The sequence below is a fragment of the Sturnira hondurensis genome, unplaced genomic scaffold (genome assembly GCF_014824575.4).
Source record: "Sturnira hondurensis isolate 20B ecotype Veracruz unplaced genomic scaffold, ASM1482457v3 Scaffold0010428, whole genome shotgun sequence".
Classification (NCBI taxonomy): Eukaryota; Metazoa; Chordata; class Mammalia; order Chiroptera; family Phyllostomidae; genus Sturnira; species Sturnira hondurensis.
The window spans coordinates 9,295,693-9,315,396 of NW_028083059.1; the positions used below are offsets into that span (position 1 = coordinate 9,295,693).

Here is a 19,704-nt window from a genome sequence, read left to right on the forward strand (position 1 = left end):
GATCTTTAAACAATCGTAGCAGAAATCCAATGAGCTGTATCTCATAAAAACTGTTTGAACAGAAGAAAAGAAAATGTTCAGAAATTCTAAGTGTTTTCCATTTGACAAACCTGACTTTCACTTTCCACACACTATTCACCTTCATTTTCAACACTTTACCTACAGAAACAATCTTCCTCCAAAAATATCTAAGAGACTGGACTTTAGGAATAGGATATTCACAGCTTGGATATTCACACCTAACGCTTATTTCCCTCCACCCGTTCTGTGCACAATGAAGAGAGAAACCACAAGCACAGATACCTAGTCTAGCAAATGATTCAAACATGTCTGGTTGGGTCATGGGGACTGGCTGCAGCGAGGCAAGGGCGGCTGAGTTACCGGAGGCAAAGGCTAACATCTGGTCACAGGATAGAGCGGAAGTGATTTGCTTTCCTGAAGGCGAGTGAGAGACCCTACACGTAACCCAGCCAGGAGGGACCGCCAAGAGCCAAAGTCTCCATTAAGCATGTGTCCGGAAGACTGGCCTCCAGTAGAGGCAGCGCAGCAAAGAGTGGTCCCGCTACCGCCAGTGGTGGGACTCAACTATCGCTCAGGCTCACGCATCCCTCTAAAGACATTTCGAACAGTAGAGACCGCAGCTGGTGGGGTCGCAGGTCCGAGGCAATGTGGACCAGGCGCTGTGGTGAGGGGGCATCCTGGACCCCCTCGTGGGGCGAGCCCAGGGAAGACAATCTCGGGACGAAGTTACCTGCAGGAAGCGACCAATACACGGGTCCTCATACCACCCACCTCCTCCCATTCCCTCTCGCTTTTCCGTTCGGTCCCTTACCTTGGTTGTTGGAGACGTGACTGCAGTCTCCCTGCCAAACTGTCAGCAGAGGCAGGAAGAAACCTAATTGAAAAAGAAATTCCCGGACTTCGCAGCCCCCCATGGCTCTCCCCGGCTCTCGTCTTCTCTCCCTAAAAGATAAGTGGCAGCAGCACAGCCAGGTGTTCGGTGTAGGGTAGAGAACCTGGTCCACCTCTTCTTCCTCCTCCTCTTCCTCCTCCACCCGGGCCGCAGGGGGTGTCCCGAGGCGCCCCCCGCGCGAGGCCCCGAGGGCAGGGCAGGAAGGTCCAGGCTGCCCAGGTGCAGGCTCAGCTGCTTCGGAGGAGGACGCTGCCTGCGGCACCAGGGAACTCCTGGCGGCTGTAGGGGAACGAAATTGCATCCACCACCGTGTCCCGCTCGCGCGAGGACTATTCACTTGGGCCTGGGAGAGCGCGCGCGCAGGAAGGAGCCAGGGCTGTGGTTTGGGGGAGGGGAACGAGGGGCGGGGAAGGGCGCCACGCGGCGCGGCTGGGGAGAGGACGACCAGGTGCGGCGGCCGGAGCGCCTCTCCAGACTGAAGTGGGCACTTGCTAAGCCAAAAGCTGAGGAGGCGCAGCAGCTGTGAGACCAGGCTGGGGCCGCGGGAACTTTCCTCCGGCCAGTGGGGGGGAGAGCCGAGCTATTAACGTGGGGCCGGGAGTGGTCCGAGCCACCTATCGAACTGCGTCCTCAGCCCCTCGTCGGTGTGGCGACGGCAGTGGCTCGCACCGCTGAGATCTCCAACTCGGCCGCATCTGCGCAGCGCCTCGGCCTCGGCCGCCGGTTTCTGGGCGTTTCTGAGGCCCCTCTCAGTCCCCCAAGCACTTTGCTCCTCGCTTGGCAGCAGCCGCGCCCAGTGATTTAGGCTGGTCAGCCCCCGACACCACCTCCCCCAGATTTCTCCACATCGCCGCCGCTGGAGGGTTGAGTGCCGCGGCCAAGCTCTCCCAGTCCGGGGCGAGTTAGGTGGCGGTGGACCAGCCGGACGGCTCCTCAGCGTGGGTTGTCCAAACTTGCCCACCACTGCGAGAGCCTCAGCTTTGTGGCCTCCTTCGCTGCCTCAAGTCCTAGGAAAGCAAAGGCAGTGAGCCAGCAGCGGAGGACAGTCACTTCAGGCTGAATGTGGTCGGGTGCCTGGCACCGGGCTCCCCTGAGGTCTTCGCGTCGCCGCGCGGTGGGAACTGCGCGATGGAGGTCACGAGCATCGCCGCCGCCGTGGGGGCTGGGAGTCCCAGGGCCCGGAGCGTCCGCGGCGTGGCAGCGTCGGACCGCGTGCTCCGAGTAGTCCCAGGGCTGAGCGGCGCGTGGCCACATCCACGGCGGCACCGAGTTCGTGGCGGACTGACCGCTCTCGCGCGTGAGCCGTCTTCTCGCGGCACCCACTCCCTCCCAGCGCTCGGAGGAGTAGGTCAGTAACCCGCGCACTGGTTACTCGGTGGAGCCAGGCGGCCCTCGTGCCCGGGCCGGGCAGTGCGTAGGGATATCAAGGAGAGGGGCTCCGCGTCCCTAGCCTCCACACTCGCTCGGAGGCCGGTGCGGGTACGGAGGGCAGGGCGCGAGTCCGGAGCGCTGCTGAGCTCTGCCAAGCCTGGCGCTCCGCTGGCAGCCGCGGCTCGGATGCTGTCAGTTCGGCGCTAGAGGGGGTTAGTGGACAACAAAAATGCCTTCAGTGTTCGCAGGTGGGGACAGCTCCTCCGGCGGGGAACCTAAGGGAAAGAGGAATGCTCTCGAGCTAAACATAATGCGTTAAGGGTGCACGGAGGAGCCCACATAGCTGGTGTGGGGAGTTCTCTAATACGTTATTCGCTGTTATTACCCTCCTCATTTTCTTTCTGTAAGGAACTTAGTTCCTCCTCAACACTCACCAGAATGTTTTGAAAAAATATGTATGCAGTGGAGAAAAGTGAACGGAGAAGAGAAAGCGGCGGCATTACAAAGGGTAGAGGAAATGGTCAAAGAGGGCAGAGGGCACGGGAGGGAGATGGCCCAGTGGTACAAGTTGGGAGATGGCCCAGTGGCACCAGCTGGGAGAGTGGTGGATGAAGGAGCGGAGGGTCAGTGTTCCACGCTTAGAGAATTCCCACAAAGAAAGGACCCTCCCCTTAGATATTTTTCCGACTTGGATGTTTGTGTCACATTCTACAGTTGAAGGGGTTTCAGTTGGAGGCAAAGAGATGCAAAAGATGCCCTACGTCTAATTCAGCTGCGTGGAGAGAAATGTGAAATGCAAGTGATTTTGAGAATGTGAAGAAGGTTTTTAATTGGTGACTGTACTTTCACTCCTATTAGGAATTCAAACGCGGCTTTGCCTCTCTAAAGGTGTCCACGCCAATTTAAATGTGTGCAAATCACTTCTGAAAAAATAAACTAGTATGGATTTATATGTTGGTATTTTAATAAGTAAAATCTTATTTTGCTACTGATTTTACCACTCTTACTGATATCGACTGACCACATGGGCATTTGTAAACTGAATTTATAACTAACAAACTGTAAAATTAAAGGACTAAAGTACAGTATAAATCATTATGACTAAGTAATGTTCTTAAAAGTTTAATGATTTATTATACTAATGTTTTGGTTGAAAATTATCTTTTTATGTACTGTACCGTCAAAGAATATATTTCCATGACCTTTTTATAATTAAATTTGAATTTTAAATGTTGACCTACAGTGAATAGTTTTATAGACTTCATAACAACTTATTAAGAGAAAAATTGTGTCCAAAGAGGACACTGCGTATAAATGATAAAATACACTATATTCTTATAATCTGAGGAAATGTATATACTATTATCTTAGAATGATACTATTACCTTAGAAATGTAAACCATGCTAATCTAGTACTAAATAAACTTCTCATTTTTTAAAATTAGACTTGCAAGAAGATTTTTTTAAATGGGAAAAAATTCCTAGAGTAAAAATAATATCAAAATTTTAAATTCTGATAGTTTACTTGAGTATAACATTTTGAAGAATAGAATATAAAACACAAATAAGCTTATTTTTAAGTTAGGCTAGAGGGGAATGGTTCTAGCGGATGGATGGATGGATGGATGGAAGGAAGGAAGGAAGGAAGGAAGGGGAAGGAGAAGGAAAGAAAAGGAGAATGAGAAGGAGAAGGGAAAGAAGAAAGGAAGAAGAGGGGAAAAAAGTACATAAAAGCTAAGTTTCATTTCCAGGACTCACACTTAGTTACCAATCATGGTACAATCTGTGGAACCAACTATTACTTCAGAGTAACAAAAACAGCTTGATTAAACTGGATTTCTATCATCTCCTCTAACTACATTTCACCTAAATTCACAATTTTGGTTTAAATAAGTCAGAATCAATTATGGTATATTACTTTTAACTGGTTGAATAATTGATACTCATATTTTGGCTTGAGTTTTTCAGAAAAAATTAATTATGACATTTTCCCCAATATTAAACATGCTTCATATATTTAGGTATTGTCTATTGAATTATCTAGAAGATCATATCCTCAAGTAAAAACTCAAAGAGGATGAACTGAAATGTAATTATCATGACTTTAGAATATAAGGAGATTCCATGGGTGTAACATGATTATCAATTTCAAAATGTGATTGTAAACAGAATTACCATAACCATTTGACTATTTGTGTTACTGGTTATATACATATATATTTATATACACACATATATACAATGTACATATGTGTATTAATTTTAAAATATTTGTAGAGCTCTTTTCAAATGCTCAGTTATCTTCATTCAGACAAGAGTTAATGGTCATATGAGTAAAATAATTTGTTTTGAAAAGCTAACTTTTTATTTTAAATATTGTCATGGTTATCTTATGTGAGCTAAAAGCAATAGCACTTAACAGAAATGTACTTCCTTTTGACTTTCTAGCAGTGTGGATGTATTTGCTGACATGTGACAGTTTCAAAATTACAAGCTACTCATTGAACCAGATGCAATATTCAATGTGGATTTATCTGCACTTGTCTGTTTAAATCATACCTATAATCAGATAAGCATTCATGTCTCATTTTTCAATACTATGTTGTTCACAATTCTTTTGTATTCTTTCAGATCATTGGTCTCGATTCTGGTAAGAATAATTATATTTTGTTAAATAGAATTATTTGACACTAAAAATTTTTCTAAGCTTTCACTTATAGTAGAAATAGTGGTATTCACAAATACTATTTGCTTTTTAATATGATAAAGGAGGAAAGACTTAACATGCAATTAATCCCTTTCAGAAAAAAAGGATTATAGGGTTTAATACTCATCATGTTTAAAGGTTTGAGAAAGTATTAAGTATTTTATTCTGATAGAAGAGTAAGTTATTGCATTTATATATGTAATTTTCATTGTCTAAGGTCAAGGTAGAAGCAACATAAATAAAAAGAATGTTAATCCTCAAGTATGTCAAAGCACACTTAATATATTAGTTTAATAGTTTCAATACAATCGTCTAATTCTTTTTTGTTAATATAAAATTTAGAGATATGCCACAAACAGTATTACTATTGCCATGTTATTAACTTTAAAATAGAAATTAATTAAAAGATTAAATTGTATGTTTTAGCCTGTGGACAGCTAAAGTAAAAAAAGCCACAAAATAAATATAATTAATTTGAGGGCCTTTGCTTTAAGAAAATATGCAATTAGGAGAAAAAAAACACATTTTAGAATTTTTTGTTTGATATTAGGATGTTAATATTTTTGTGAAAGAAATTAAAAACAACACTGGGTATTTTACTGTATTTTCAGCACATCAAATCTTGAAAACCTCACAGAAAAAAAATCAACTTGAAACTACATTAAATAAACTATGATTTGTTCTACTGTGATACTGCATTTTCTATTGTGTATGCTCTTTTATAGTAAAAGAAAAATATATGTATATGTCATATACACATCATTTATAGAAATAACATATATGAATGTGTGTTTATAATTAAATGAAAACATTCGTTCTAGTACTTCCCTAATTCAGTAACTATTTACCAAGTGAGACTTCATGTGCATTTGTGCTGAGCATTATGAACAAGGTACAAAGATTATTATATTTAGTTCCTAATGATCAGAAATTCATATTATATTGAAGGGCACTGATATATGAATTATTCCAATACAACTCATTGTATAATATCCTCTAATAAAGTTCCAAATTATTATAGTTATATAAGAGGAAAGGAATCATACCCCTTCCCTCTTAGATGTAGATATCTATAGTTACTACTTTTGCTTAAGTTAAACTTACTCTAAGTTTAGATTGATTTGTTCTCTGAATACTAGTGCATGAACTTTTACTAACATCAAATACAATACTAATGTTATGTACATAGCCAAATAATACAACTAGATTAAACTAACTTGGATTTTTAAAAATGAAACTTACTTAATGTCTCTGTGACATCAGTTACCTATAAAAATATTTTTACCTAAATTATATAGGAAAGTTTTTAAGTGATGTATTTAAATTTATTTAAATTTTACTAGGAACATATTATTTAGTTTATTCTTCATGCCCCAGAATAACCAGCCCTGTCAAAACAGTTTTTTCAGTCAATCATAAAGAGTATCACTGAAGTGCATACTCTAAAATTCAAACAGTAAACGATGAATGATAGAGGAAAAAACACCTTAAAAAAACTCTTTATATATTAAACTATGCATGATTATTTCCATAATAAATAAAATAACACTGTAACAAGACTACTGCTATTAATTTCTATTCAGGTAGCAAGTTAGTCTGTCAAAAAAAACTTAGTATTTTGTCTTGTTGACTCTTATAACTGCATGCCTGCTTCAAGAAATGGTAAAGATAGAGATTTCAATAAAAATACTTGAATATTTCAAATACTTAAATGTGGAATATGTTGATAATATTCATATTAATAACCATTGTCAACTAAATGTTTTAATTACTTTGATACAAATAATGCAAAATATGTTTTTTTACTACAATCAAATCAGAGATAAAGTATCAGAAGAATAAAAGTGATTTCTTAATGCATGTATCAAGTTGGATTTTATGGGTAAAGTTTTTATAAAAATGTATTTTAATATTTCAATTTAGTTTCAAATCAAGAGCTATGTTTGCATTTTTTAAGTTCTGTATATTTGTGTATATTAAACTTGATAAAAAATGAACAGTCTTAAGTGATGCTCATTGTATTTCTAAGTGACCTATAACAGCCCAATAAAAACATAATATGCCTCACATTTACCCTTTATGTCAGGAGTTCTATGTTATTTTAATCACAGTGTGTTCCTTAACTCTGGCTGTTAAAATTTTTTCATGGAATATAAACATTTCTGAATATCATCTTATAATTATTAGATGTTTTAAAATTCTATATAACTCAGTTATACCAATCATTTAACCATTCGTATATGATTCTTCATATTCTCGACTGACTCACACATCCAGTCTTCCCAAGGACCTTGAAATGTCTTTAAAGAGCAGTGGATATTTGTTTTACATCCCTACAAAAATATGTGCTAACTAATAATTCATTTATAAATAATTACTTATAATAATCCAATAAATATTTATATTTATATAATTGTGTATAAATAGTATTTATAAATTGTGTATATTTAAAATACTTATAGATTATGTTTATAGTTATATAAATATATAATTTACATATAAAATAAATTATATTTTTAAATTATAAAATGCAGTTATTGTGTACATTTATAAATATATTTATTTTTTGGTAAAATTTACCATCTCTATTACATTTTCATAATTGATTATTTAATTCATATATAAACTGTAAAAATAATATCTAGTTCTTTTTCTGTTTATTAAAGATAAAAATAAACAATTCATAATTTTATATATGAATAACACATATTTACACATATTTTGAACCTATTCTTAGGTGCTGTGAAAATAGTTTTTTTTACTACTCAGGGAACTAAATCCCACTATAGATCCCATGTGAGATTCCCCTAGTATTTCAGTGATAAATTCCACTTAAGGTCCTTGTTATTAGAAATATACTTACATTCATATCATTTGGAATTCTATTGTAATATCTCTGATATTTTATAGGTAAAAATAAGATCTAAATTAGAGAAAAATAAAAATAAATACTATATTGACTTATATTAATAACAATATTGTCACCTACTATTCCTGATTTATTTCCTCCTGACTTATTTTACATCAAGGATTGAAATATATAAGAAATGTAAAGTTTTTATATATACAACTTTCATGCTTGTTTTTGAGTATTTTTATTCAATGGAAAAGAAACCTTGCTCATTGAGAATATGTACAACTTTCAAATAAAATATTAAAGGTTATATGTGATTTATCCTAAATAAATTCTATACATTAATGGTAATAGAACTAATGCCTAATAGAACTTACTGCAATTTTATGGATGTTCTCCATCTGTTCTGTCCAATAGCCACTAGTCACATCCACATGTAGCTTTTGTGTTTTTGAGTGTGTCTAGTGTGACCAAGGAATTGAACTTTTAGCTTCTGTTAACTTTAATAAATTTAAAATTAAGTAGCTATATGTGGCAGTGGCTATCACAATGGATAGTACTATATTTTTGTATATATGTATCGATGGTTTTATTTTCAATGCTTCCATATTGATAATTGGGGAAAATAAGAAAGGCATTTAAAAATCATGTAAACATTCAACACAGGGTACAACTTTTTACATAAACAGCTATACTTGACTATAGAAATTCTGTAACACACAGTGATGTTTATCAAAAACAAAAATGAAATTTACTTTGAACAATAACTGTGTTACTTCAGCAAATACAGCCAAAGACACTGAAATAGAGAACAGGCTGACAGTGACCAGAAGGGAGGGAATTTCAGGGGGAATAGGGAAGGGATTTAGAGGAACATATATAAAGAATACATGGACAACAACTGAGAAGGGTGGAAATGGGAGGAAGGGGGGGAGCATGGGGGGTGGGATGGGATGGGAGTAATAGACAGAATACTGTACTTGAAAAATAAATAAATTTTAAAAAATCTTTCAAAAAAAACTGTGCTACTTCAAGTGTTTACACTGTCTTTCAAGCAAGTCTGATATGATGTGGTTTTGTATATTACATTGAGTTGGTTAGAAGACATTAAATGTAGTCACTGATAGAAACTCATAATATTAAAAATTACTTCAGTTATGAATAAATAGCATTACTTGCCTAATGTGTCGAATCTTTGATGCTACAGTTTTAAAAAATGATTTGGGAGCTGCCATCAACTCTGCTATGCCACTATGTCTGTTACACTCCCCTGGGTTCCACAAAATTAGTGACCTGAGAGACTCAACTAACAGTAGTGAAAATTCCATAACTAATATTCTTATCCAGAGATTTGTTAAACAAACGGGAGTTTCTTTCATTTACATGTTAGTGTTTGTTCAAGTTGCTTGTTTTGTTTTGTTTTCATTTTTCACTTTTTAAAATTGCTTTCAGGATCCCATTTTCATGATAGTAGATTTTTTAAAAATATTTTATTTATTTATCTTTAGAGGGGAAGGGAAGGAGAGAGGGAGAGAAATATCAATGGATGGTTGCCTCTTGTGCAATCCCTGCTGGGAACTGGTCTGCAACCCAGGCATGTGCCCTGACTGGGAATCGAACCATTGTCATTTGGATCGCTGGCCCACACTCAATCCATTGAGCCATACCACCCAAGGCTCATGATAGTAGATTTTTAAAAAATATATGTGTTCACAGGAAAACTGGAGAATCTGTTCACCACTGTTTCATTTACTTAATTCTAAAATTTGTCACTTTGTGGTATCCTTCTATAGCTTTGCTATAAGCACCAAAGTAGAGAAAAGAAAGAAAAAAGAAAATCCAATAAAAATGTCATTATCAGATGTTGGAACATTTAAAGATGTCCTGGAGGTTCCTAAGCCTCTCCTCATTTTTTGAATTCTTGTTTCTTCATTCTTTTCTGGTTGGATGTTTTGTTCTTCCTTCTGGTCCACACCATTGATTTGAGTCCCAGTTTGTACCAGAAGGGGAAAAGAAACAGCCAGGAGTGGAAAACTTATTTGAACAAATAATAAAGGAGAACTTCCCCAGTCTGGCAAAGGAAATAGACTTCCAGGAAATCCAGGAAGCTCAGAGAGTCCCAAAGAAGTTAAACCCAAGAAGGAACATACAAGGCACATCATAATTACATTAGCCAAGATTAAAATGACGGAGAGAATTCTAGAAGCAGCAAGAGATAAGGGGACAGTCACCTACAAAGGACTTCCCATCAGACTGTCAGCTGGTTTCTCAAAAGAGACCTTTCAGGCAAGAAGGGGCTGGAAAGAAGTATTCCAAGTCATGAAAGGCAAGGACCTACATCCAAGACTGCTCTATCCAGCAAAGCTTTCATTTAGAATGGAAGGGCAGACAAAGTGCTTCTCAGATAAGATCAAATCCAAGGAGTTCATCATCACCAAGCCCTTATTATATGAAATGTTAAAGGGACTTATCTAAGAAAAAGAAGATAAAAAATATGAACAGTGAAAGGACAGCAAACTCACAGTTATTAACAACCACACCTAAAACAAAAGCAAACCAAGGGGACAGCTAGATCAGGAGCGGAAACACAGAAATGAAGAATACATGGAGGGTTAGCAACAGGGGAGTGGGAGGAGGAGAAGGGGGGAGAAGATACAGAAAATAAGTAGTATAGACAGTAGGTAAAAAATAGAAGGGGGGAGGGCAAGAATAGTAGGGAAATATAGAATCTAAAGAACTTGAGACACGTGGTCATAAACTAAAGGGGGGGAGTGATGGGGGAGGGATGTGCAGGGTGGAGGGGAATAAAGGGGGAGAATAGAACAACTGTAATGGTATAATCAATAAAATATATTTAAAAAATAAAAATAAAACATATCTCCAGACTTAAAAAATGTCATTATCTCTTAAGCAAATCTTGAAATATTATAAAATAAAAGGTATTAACTTTTATATAGCCTGACAAACAGTTTTATAGCATTTACTATGTGCCAGACACTCTTCCTAGTATAAGTATTAATTTCAGATAATAATTAAAAGTACTAATTATATATAGGAATTCAATTAAGCCTCAACTCTCTCATGTAGTTGTGATTATTTTTCTGATTTTATAAATTAGAAAGCTCAAGTGCAGAACTTGCCCACAGTAACCTATCCAGCAAGTGATAAAACAGGGACCAGAACCCACACAGTCTAGAGTCCAAAGATGGGCTGTTAATTTCTGTGCAGCTTCTCCTGTAACCACTGAAAGTTAACCCCAATATATACAAGTATGCACATATATAGTTGCATACATCTGTGGTTCCAGGCAAAACTTAACTAATTCTATAAAATTAAGCTCAAGTAATGGAAATTTTTTAGTTTTTTTAAATTTTTATTGTGCTTTTCCATTACCATTTAGTCCCCTTATATCCCCCTCCCCCTGCAATCACCACATTGTTACCCATGTCCATGAATCCCTTTTCCTTTTTGCTCAATCCTGCCACGCCCTAACCTTCCCCCATTAGCTGCCATCCTGTTCTCTATGAGTCTTTTTTTATTGATTGATTTTAGAAAAAGAAGGGAAGGGAGAAAGCAAAACATTGATTTGTCATTCCACTTAGTTTTTAAATTTGTAATAGTTCATTTTTACCGTATTTTTTCCATTACCAGTTATCCCCCTCCTACCTTCCCCTACCCCCTGCAATCACCACACTGTTTGTCCATGTTCCACTTATACGAGTATATGCACTAATTGGTTGCTCCTTGTATGTGCCCTGACCCAGGATTGAACCCACAACTTTGGTGTATCAGGACAACATGCTGACCAACTGAGCTACCAGCCAGGGCAAGTCATGGAATAGTTTTAGTGAATCTACTTCCTAACTGTGACTCAGTTTCTGAATAACCTCATGCTTTTTCTCATGGCCCACCACTTACTCATTTGTGACTCCTTCAAGATACTTTTTCACTTTTTTCCTAAAATCTTTATCTTGGATAGCACCTGCCTTCTAATGCTACTAATTCATATTTATTCAGCTATTATGTTTTGCATTGCATGTGGAAGGAGATTAAAGCAATGAGCAAAAGACACAAAAGTATGCTCATAAGAACTTACATTTTTATATTTAATATATATTAAATGCTTATCTTGCATCTCACAATGGTACTAAATTAATTATACAAGCTAGGTCATTTAATATTATAGCCCTATGAAGGAGGTACTCTTTTGTCCCCATTTTAACAAATGATGAAAACAAAACATATAGTTATATGCTACTAAGGGGCAGGGCAATGACTGTTACATTTTAAAAAGTGCTCTGTCTGTTCTTTGTAATGCAGGCAGGATTATAACCAGAGAGAAGAAAAAGGAGATTAGGGTGGTAATTCTGGAGTGACATAATAGTGGTTTTTCTTAGAGGGGTGATAGAGAGTTAGAAGTGGATGGATTTTTCCACACATGTTGAAAGTAGAAAGTACAGGACTTCCTAATAATTTGGATATTGTTAATGAATAGAAATGGCTCAGGTGTCTAAATAAGCAGATAAAAAGAACACTTATTCTATATTTCCCCCACTATTCTCGCCCTCCCCCTATCTATTTTCTACCTACCATCTATGCTATTTTCTGTGCCTTCTCCCCCCTTCTCCTCCTCCCACCCCCCTGTTTCTAACCCTCCATGTGTTCTTCATTTCTATGGTTGCACTCCTGATCTAGCTGTCCTCTTGGTTTGCTTTTGTTTTAGGTGTGGTTGTTAATAACTGTGTGTTTGCTGTCCTTTCACTGTTCATATTTTTCATCTTCTTTTTCTTAGATAAGTCCCTTTAGCATTTCATATAATAAGGGCTTGGTGATGATGAACTCCTTGAACTTGACCTTATCTGAGAAGCACTTTATCTGTCCTTCCATTCTAAATGAAAGGTTATAAACTAAGGGGGGGAGAATGGTGGGGGAGGGAGGGTGTGGGTGGAGGGGAATGAAGGGGGGGGATAGAACAACTGTAATGGTATAATCAATAAAATATATTTTAAAAAATAAATATCAATTAAATATTTAAAAAAGAACACTTATTCAACCATAAACTTAGCTATTGAAGAAGATTTTGAATCAATATTTTCAGCTTCTGCACTATACATTTTCAGAAGGAAAAGTCATTTTTTGCCATCTAAAATTATACCTAGATTCTATCTCCATTCTTCTTCAAGAAAATCAGCTGAAATTATTGTCAATATTTAAATTAAAAGTGCATTGTTTATTATTCTATATTTTAAACTATAAGAGGTATAATAAATTTGGTAATTTAAGAATTAGCATGTAGCCTTATTTTTATGTCAGAAAAATTAAATTGAACCTTATATAAATTAGTCATGTCATATAAGATTTATCAAGACATTCACTATCTATAGTATTATGCTTTTTGTGGCTCAACATAAACTCTCTTACTGAAATAATTTTTGTTCCCAAAGCCAGTTCTGAGTTTGTTGTGTATTTATCAATTAAACAGACTAAGTAATCTACATTCATTTTATTTAAGACCATGCCAAAACTGAGGTATTCAAATCCTCATTGAAAAATTTCCCAGATCTTCAGCCAGAGGAAAACAATGTATTATTTGAAATGCTAAAACTCTGTGAGTATAAAGACTTTTTCATGAATGTACTAGATGTGACTAAGAATACTTTTTTAAAAGAAAAAACTCAAGGATAAAGTAACTATGAGTATTTACCCCCTTGAAATTATGATAATGGTAACATATTTATGCCAAAAATCTAAAGGACATTTGAGTAAATTGATATTTTATTACAAATTTAGAACATATTTTTCTTTTTAAGTTACTCTCTTCAATTTATTTATTTATTTATTTTATTTATTTAATTGTTCAAGTACAGTTGTCTCCATTTTCACCTCACCACTTTACCTACAGTTGTCGCCACTTTCACCTCTCACCCTTTAACCTACTCCCTTTGGCTTTGTCTATTTGTCCTTTATACATGTTCCTAGATGGCCTTTCCCATATTTTCCCCCAGTAACCCTCTCCCCTCTGGTTATTGTCAATTTGTTCTTTATTTCAATGTCTCTGGTTGAATTTTGCTTGCTTGCTTCTTTGTTTTGTTTAGGTTTTGTTTAGGTGAGATCATATGGTATTTGCCTTTTCACAGCTTGGCTTATTTCACTTAGCATAATGCTCTCCAGTTCCATCCATGCTGTTTCGAAGAGTAGAAGTTCCTTCTTTCTTTCTGCTACATAGTATTTTATTGTGTAAATGTATCCCAGTTTTTTCATCCATTCATTTACTGATGGCCACTCATTTACTGATGGGCACTTGGCTATTGTAAATTAGGCTGCTATGACCATTGGGGTGAATAGGTTCTTATGAATTGATATTTTAGGATTTTTAGGGTATAATCGCAGCAGTGGAATTGCTGGGTCTAAATGAAGTTTCATTTTAAATTTTTTGAGGAAATTCCATACTGTTTTCCAGAGTGGCTACACTAATCTGCATTCCCACAAACAGGGTACTAGAGTTTCCTTTTCTCCACAACCTCTCCAACATTTGTTGTTTGTTCATTTGTTTATGATGGCCATTCTCACTGATGTAAAGTGATATATCATTGTGGTTTTAATTTGCCTGATGGCTAGTGATGGCTACTGATGGGTAGTTTTCTTGCGGGTAAAAGGTTCTATATACATATCTACTATGATATGTATATAGAAAAAATAGTCCATTTAATCTAGGGCATTGTTCAATGCTGCAATATCCTTGTTGGTACTTTGTTTGGAAGATCTATCCATTTTTGATAGTGGAGTGTTAAAATTCCACAGTGTATGTATGTTGCTTTCTGTATCCTCCTGGATTTTCCTTATATATTTGGGAGCTTCTATGTTGTCTGCATATATGTTTACATTGTTTATGTCTCCCTGATGGCTAGTGATGCTGAGCATCCTTTCATATGTCTCTGGGCCCTCTGTATGTCCTCCTTAGAGAAGTGTCTGCTCAAGTCCCTTGCCTAATTTTTACTTGGATTGTTTGTCTTCCTGGAGTGGCATCATGTGAGTTTTTTTATAAATTCTGGAGATCAATCCCTTCTCTGAAGTATCATTGGCAAATGTATTTTCACATACAGCTGGCTCCCTTTTCATTTTGCTGATGTTGTCTTTAGCCATGCAGAAGCTTTTTAATTTGAAAAAATCCCCATTTGTTTATTCTTTCCATTATGTCCCTTGTTCTAGGGGACTTACCAGTGAAAATATTGCTTCATGGAATATCTGAGATTTTCCTGCCTACATTTTCCTCTAGGACTTTTATGGTGTCATGACTTATATGTAAGTCTTTTATCCACTTTGAATTTATTTTTATGTATGGTGTAAGTTGGTGATCAAGTTTCATTTTTTGCATGTCTCTATCCAGATCTCCCAACACCATTTGTTGAAGAGGTTACTTTTACTCCATTTTATGTTTCTACCTCCTTTGTCAAATATTAATTGACCATAGAGACTTGGGTTTACTTCTGGGCTCTGTATTCTGTTCCATTGGTGTATGTGTTTGTACTTATGCTAGTGCCAGACCAGTTTGATTTGAATGGCCTTGTAATATAGTTTGATATTAGTATTGTGATCCCTCCTACTTTGTTCTTTCTCAAAATTGCTGCAGCTATTTGGAGTGGTTTACCGTTACATATAAATTTTTGAAATATTTGTTCTATATCTGTGAAATATGTAATTGGTATTTTAATAGTGATTAAGCTGAATCTATAAATTGCTTTGGGTAGTATGGATATTTTGAAGATGTTAATTTTTCCAATCCACGAACACAGTATATGCTTTCATTTATTTGTGTCTTCCTTAACTTCTTTCTTCAGTGTTGTGTAGTTTTCTGAGTATAGGTCTTTTACCTTCTTGGTTAGGTTTATTCCAAGGTACTTTATTTTCCTTGTTGCTATAGAAAATGGGACTTTGTTTCTCATTCTGATATTTCATTGATGGTGTAAAAAATGCCTTTGAATTCTGAATATTGACTTTGAATCCTGTTGTTTTACCAGATTTGTGCATTAGGTTGAGTATTTTGTTGGTGAATTCTGTTGGGTTTTCTATGTATACTATCATATCATCTGCAAACAGTGACAGTTTTCCTTCCTCCTGTCCCATTGGGATGCCTTTTATTTCTGCTTCTTGTCTCATAGCTGTGGCTATGACTTCCAATACTATGTTGAACAGAGGTGGTGAAAGCAGAAATCCTTGTCTTGTTCCTGATCTTACTGGGAAAGCTTTTGTTTTTTGCCCACTGAAGATGATGTTGGCTGTAGGTTTCTAGCATATGGGCTTTATATCATGTTGAGAAATGCTCCCTCTACTCCCACTTTGCTGAGTGTTTTTATCATAAATGGGTGTTGTACCTCATTAAATACTTTTTGTACAATTTTGATATGATCATGTAATTTTTGTCTTTCCTTTTGTTTATATGATGTATTATGTTTATTGAGTTGTGAATATTGTACCATCTTTGCAATCCTGGGATGAATCCCACTTGATCATGTTGTATGATCTTTTTAATGTACTGCTGGATTCTGTTTGCCAATATTTTGTTGAGGATTTTAGTATCTATGTTCATTGGTGATATTGGCCTGTAGTTTTTGTTCTTTGTTCTGTCTATCTGGTTTTAGGATTAGGATGATGCTGGCTTTGTAAAAAGATTGTGGTAGTCTTCCTAATTCTTGGATATTTTGGAATAGTCTGTGAAGGATAGGGGTTAGCTCTTCCTTGAACGTTTTGTAAAATTCTCCTGTGAAACCAGGGCTTTTGTGTGCTGGGGGTTTTTGATAACTGCTTCAATTTCATCAGCTGTTATTGGTCTGTTCAGGCTTTCTGCTTCTTCTTCATTCAAGTTTGGGGGATTATATTTTTCCAGAAATTTGTTCATTTCACCCAGCTTTTCAAACTTCTTGGCATAGAGTTGTTTGTAGTAATTTCTTACAATCCTTTGTATCTCTGTGCTATCAGTTGTAATTTCTCCTCTTTCATTTCTGATTGTGTTTATTTGGGTTCTCTTGCTTTTTTCTTGATGAGTCTGCTTAAAGGCTTGTTGATTTTGTTTATCATTTCAAGGAACCAGATCCTGGATATATTGATCCTCAGAATTGTTCTTTTAGTCTCTATGTCATTAATTGTACTCTGATCTTGGTTATTTCCTTCCTTCTACTTGCTCTGGGCTTTGTTTGTTGTTCTTCCTCCAGCTCTTGTAGTTGTAGGGTTAGGTTGTTTATTTGTAATGTTTCTTTTTAGACAGGCCTGTATCACTATGAACTTCCCTCTCAGGACTGCCTTTGCTGTGTCCCATAAGTTTTGGAGTGTTGTGTGTTCATTTTTATTTGTTTCTGGAAACTTTTTGATTTCTTCCTTGATCTCATTATTAAGCCATTCATTGTTTAATAGCATGCTATTCAGTCTTCATGAATTTGAGTGTCTTTGAGTTTTTTCCTTGAGACTGGTATCAAGTTTCAGGCCTTTGTGGTCTGAGAAAATGCTTGATATGATTTCAGTTTTCTTGAATTTGTTGAGGGTGGTTTTGTGTCCTCTTATTTAGTCTTATCTTTAAAACTGTTCCATGTGCATTTGAAAAGAATGTATAATTTGCTTCTTGGGGGTAAAAGGTTCTATTTTCATATCTACTAAGGTATGTATATAGAAAAAAAGTCCATTTGATCTAGGGCATTGTTCAATGCTGCAATATCCTTGTTGGTACTTTGTTTGGAAGATCTATCCATTTTTGATAGTNCCCTGGCTGGTATGGCTCAGTAGATTGAGTGCAAGCCTGTAAACCAAACGGTTGATGGTTGGATTCCCAGTCAGGACATATGCCTGGGTTTCGAGCCATGTCCCCAGTAGGAGGCATGTAAGAGGCAACCACACACTGATGTTTCTCTTCCTCTCTTTCTCCCTCCTTTCCCCTCTCTAAAAGTAAATAAATAAAATCTTTAAAAAGAAAAATTAAAATCCAATGTGAGAGGGAGAACAACGAAAACCAGTCAAACAATGTAATTAAAAAAACAAAATGAAGAAAGAAGAGAAATAAAAAATAATAATAAAATAAAAGATAAAAATAATAATAATAAAAAATAAAACACAAGTCTGCAGGATAGCAAAGTGGTATTTGTCTCAGTGTCCCAGTTGTTGTTAGCCTTCTGATCTCTCTCCGAATCTGTCTTTGGTTCTTTGGTCCTTTCACTGCTCCAGGTCTTATTGTCTCACACTTGAGGGATAATAAAAGCCTCCTACTGACTTTAAAGGCAACAAGTGAGTTCTGCTGGTCTTCCGGTATATTGCAGGCAGCTGGGCACTGGGTTTCACTTTTTTCCTGTGATTTTGCAAGGAACGGGGCTAGGTCTGGGCTGCAATATTCATAGGTGCCCAGCCTCCAGCCCAAGCTGTCAGAATGCTGCAGGGCCCTAACTGTCCATCTGCGCCCCGCCAGCACCTTTAATCCACCATGTTTTGCCACCGTGGCTTGCACTGATTAGGAACAACTGTTACCCCTCCTCCTCCTTTGCTGTCCTGGCTGCTGTGTACCCTCCAAGTCCCTTCCAGGCAGTTTTGTTCCCCTATTAAATCTCTCTGAGGATGGCTAACTCTTTGAGCCCTTACTGCCCTCCTCTGATTAGTCCATGTGGCACCCCTCCTCCTCCCTCTTTGCTGGCCCGGCTACTGGGAGGTAGAGGTCCTTGCACAGCAGCTGTGTGCCATTTTTTTTTAAGTGAATTTCCTGTGGTTGCAGGGTACCATTCTTAACAATTGCCTAGCTTTTCACACAGTCCAACTCTCTGATCAGTCCCAGGACTCTGGGTCAGTCACTAACTGCCCAACTCTTCTACCATCTCCAGGTGTGTCCCTGTTTGCCTGATTTCTCTTGTACTGTCAAGCCAACCACCACAGTCCAAGCTGGGAAACACCCCCTTGGTGTACATCTCCCACTGCATCTATATCCCCCCGGTGACTTTAAGCATGCAAGTCTCTCCTAGGCAGACTGACTTCCCTGCTCTGGGAGGGAGGGAGCTGCAAAGTTACAATTGCTCACGGGCTGTCCTCCAAAGATCCCATAATGACAGCCGTGACCCCTAGTGCAGAGTCCGGGCATCTTCCTGTTTGCCTATGCAATCTCCTTACTGTGCGTTTTTAAATGTCCTCTGCAGTCTTTGACTTCCAAACTTCATATAAGCTGTGTTTCCATTCGCTGTTCACTCTGTTCTTCAGAAGATCATCTAGGTGTACCAGCTGGATGCACGAGCAAGTGGGTTAAGCTCCCACCTACCTTGCCACCATCTCCCATCTCTGCTCTTTAAAGTTTAAAAGTAGCAAAACAATATCAGAATATATGAAAAACTGAAATAAAATAACAGCCTTTTTTTGTATTCTAACATAATTAGAATTATTGTTTTAGTATTTCATTTCAGGTGTCTTAACCTTCCTCCTCCCAAATATATACTCTGATGTGGTTGAAGCCATATCACATATTCAAATTTATGTTATAATTCCTCCACTAGTTGCTTTATTTCAAAGGATTTAAGGTGTATTTATATATAAATTTTATTGAACTTATTGGGGTGACACTGGTTAACAAAATTATACAGGTGTCAGGTGTGCAATTGCACAACACATCATCTATACATAGTATTGTGTGTTCACCACAAGTCAAGTCTCCTTCCATCATCATTTATCCCCCATACCTTCCTCCACCACCTCTACGCCCCACACTCCCTACAGTGATCACCACACTGTTGTCTTAGTCCATAGAGTTTTTCTTTTTTCTTCATTGCCTCCATCTCCCCACCAGTCCTCCCAATTCCTCAGCCCAACAGCTGTCAGGCTGCTCTGTGCCAACGAGTTGCC

General features: G+C 37.6%; 1 protein-coding gene across 2 annotated transcripts in view; it reads right to left on the minus strand.

Moving 5' to 3' along the window:
• The window catches only part of EPHA6 (EPH receptor A6), an 898,848-nt gene extending 897,540 nt beyond the window's left edge, over positions 1 to 1,308 (minus strand). The window contains exon 1 of one of the 2 annotated variants that reach the window (XM_037058993.1): positions 833 to 1,308. In XM_037058993.1, coding sequence (XP_036914888.1) covers positions 833 to 1,214 — 382 coding nt within the window. In that variant the 5' untranslated portion in view covers positions 1,215 to 1,308. The remainder of the gene's footprint in view (positions 1 to 832) is intronic. The other variant, XM_037058992.1, reaches the window with a different exon arrangement.
• Positions 1,309 to 19,704: the final 18,396 nt, after the last annotated feature.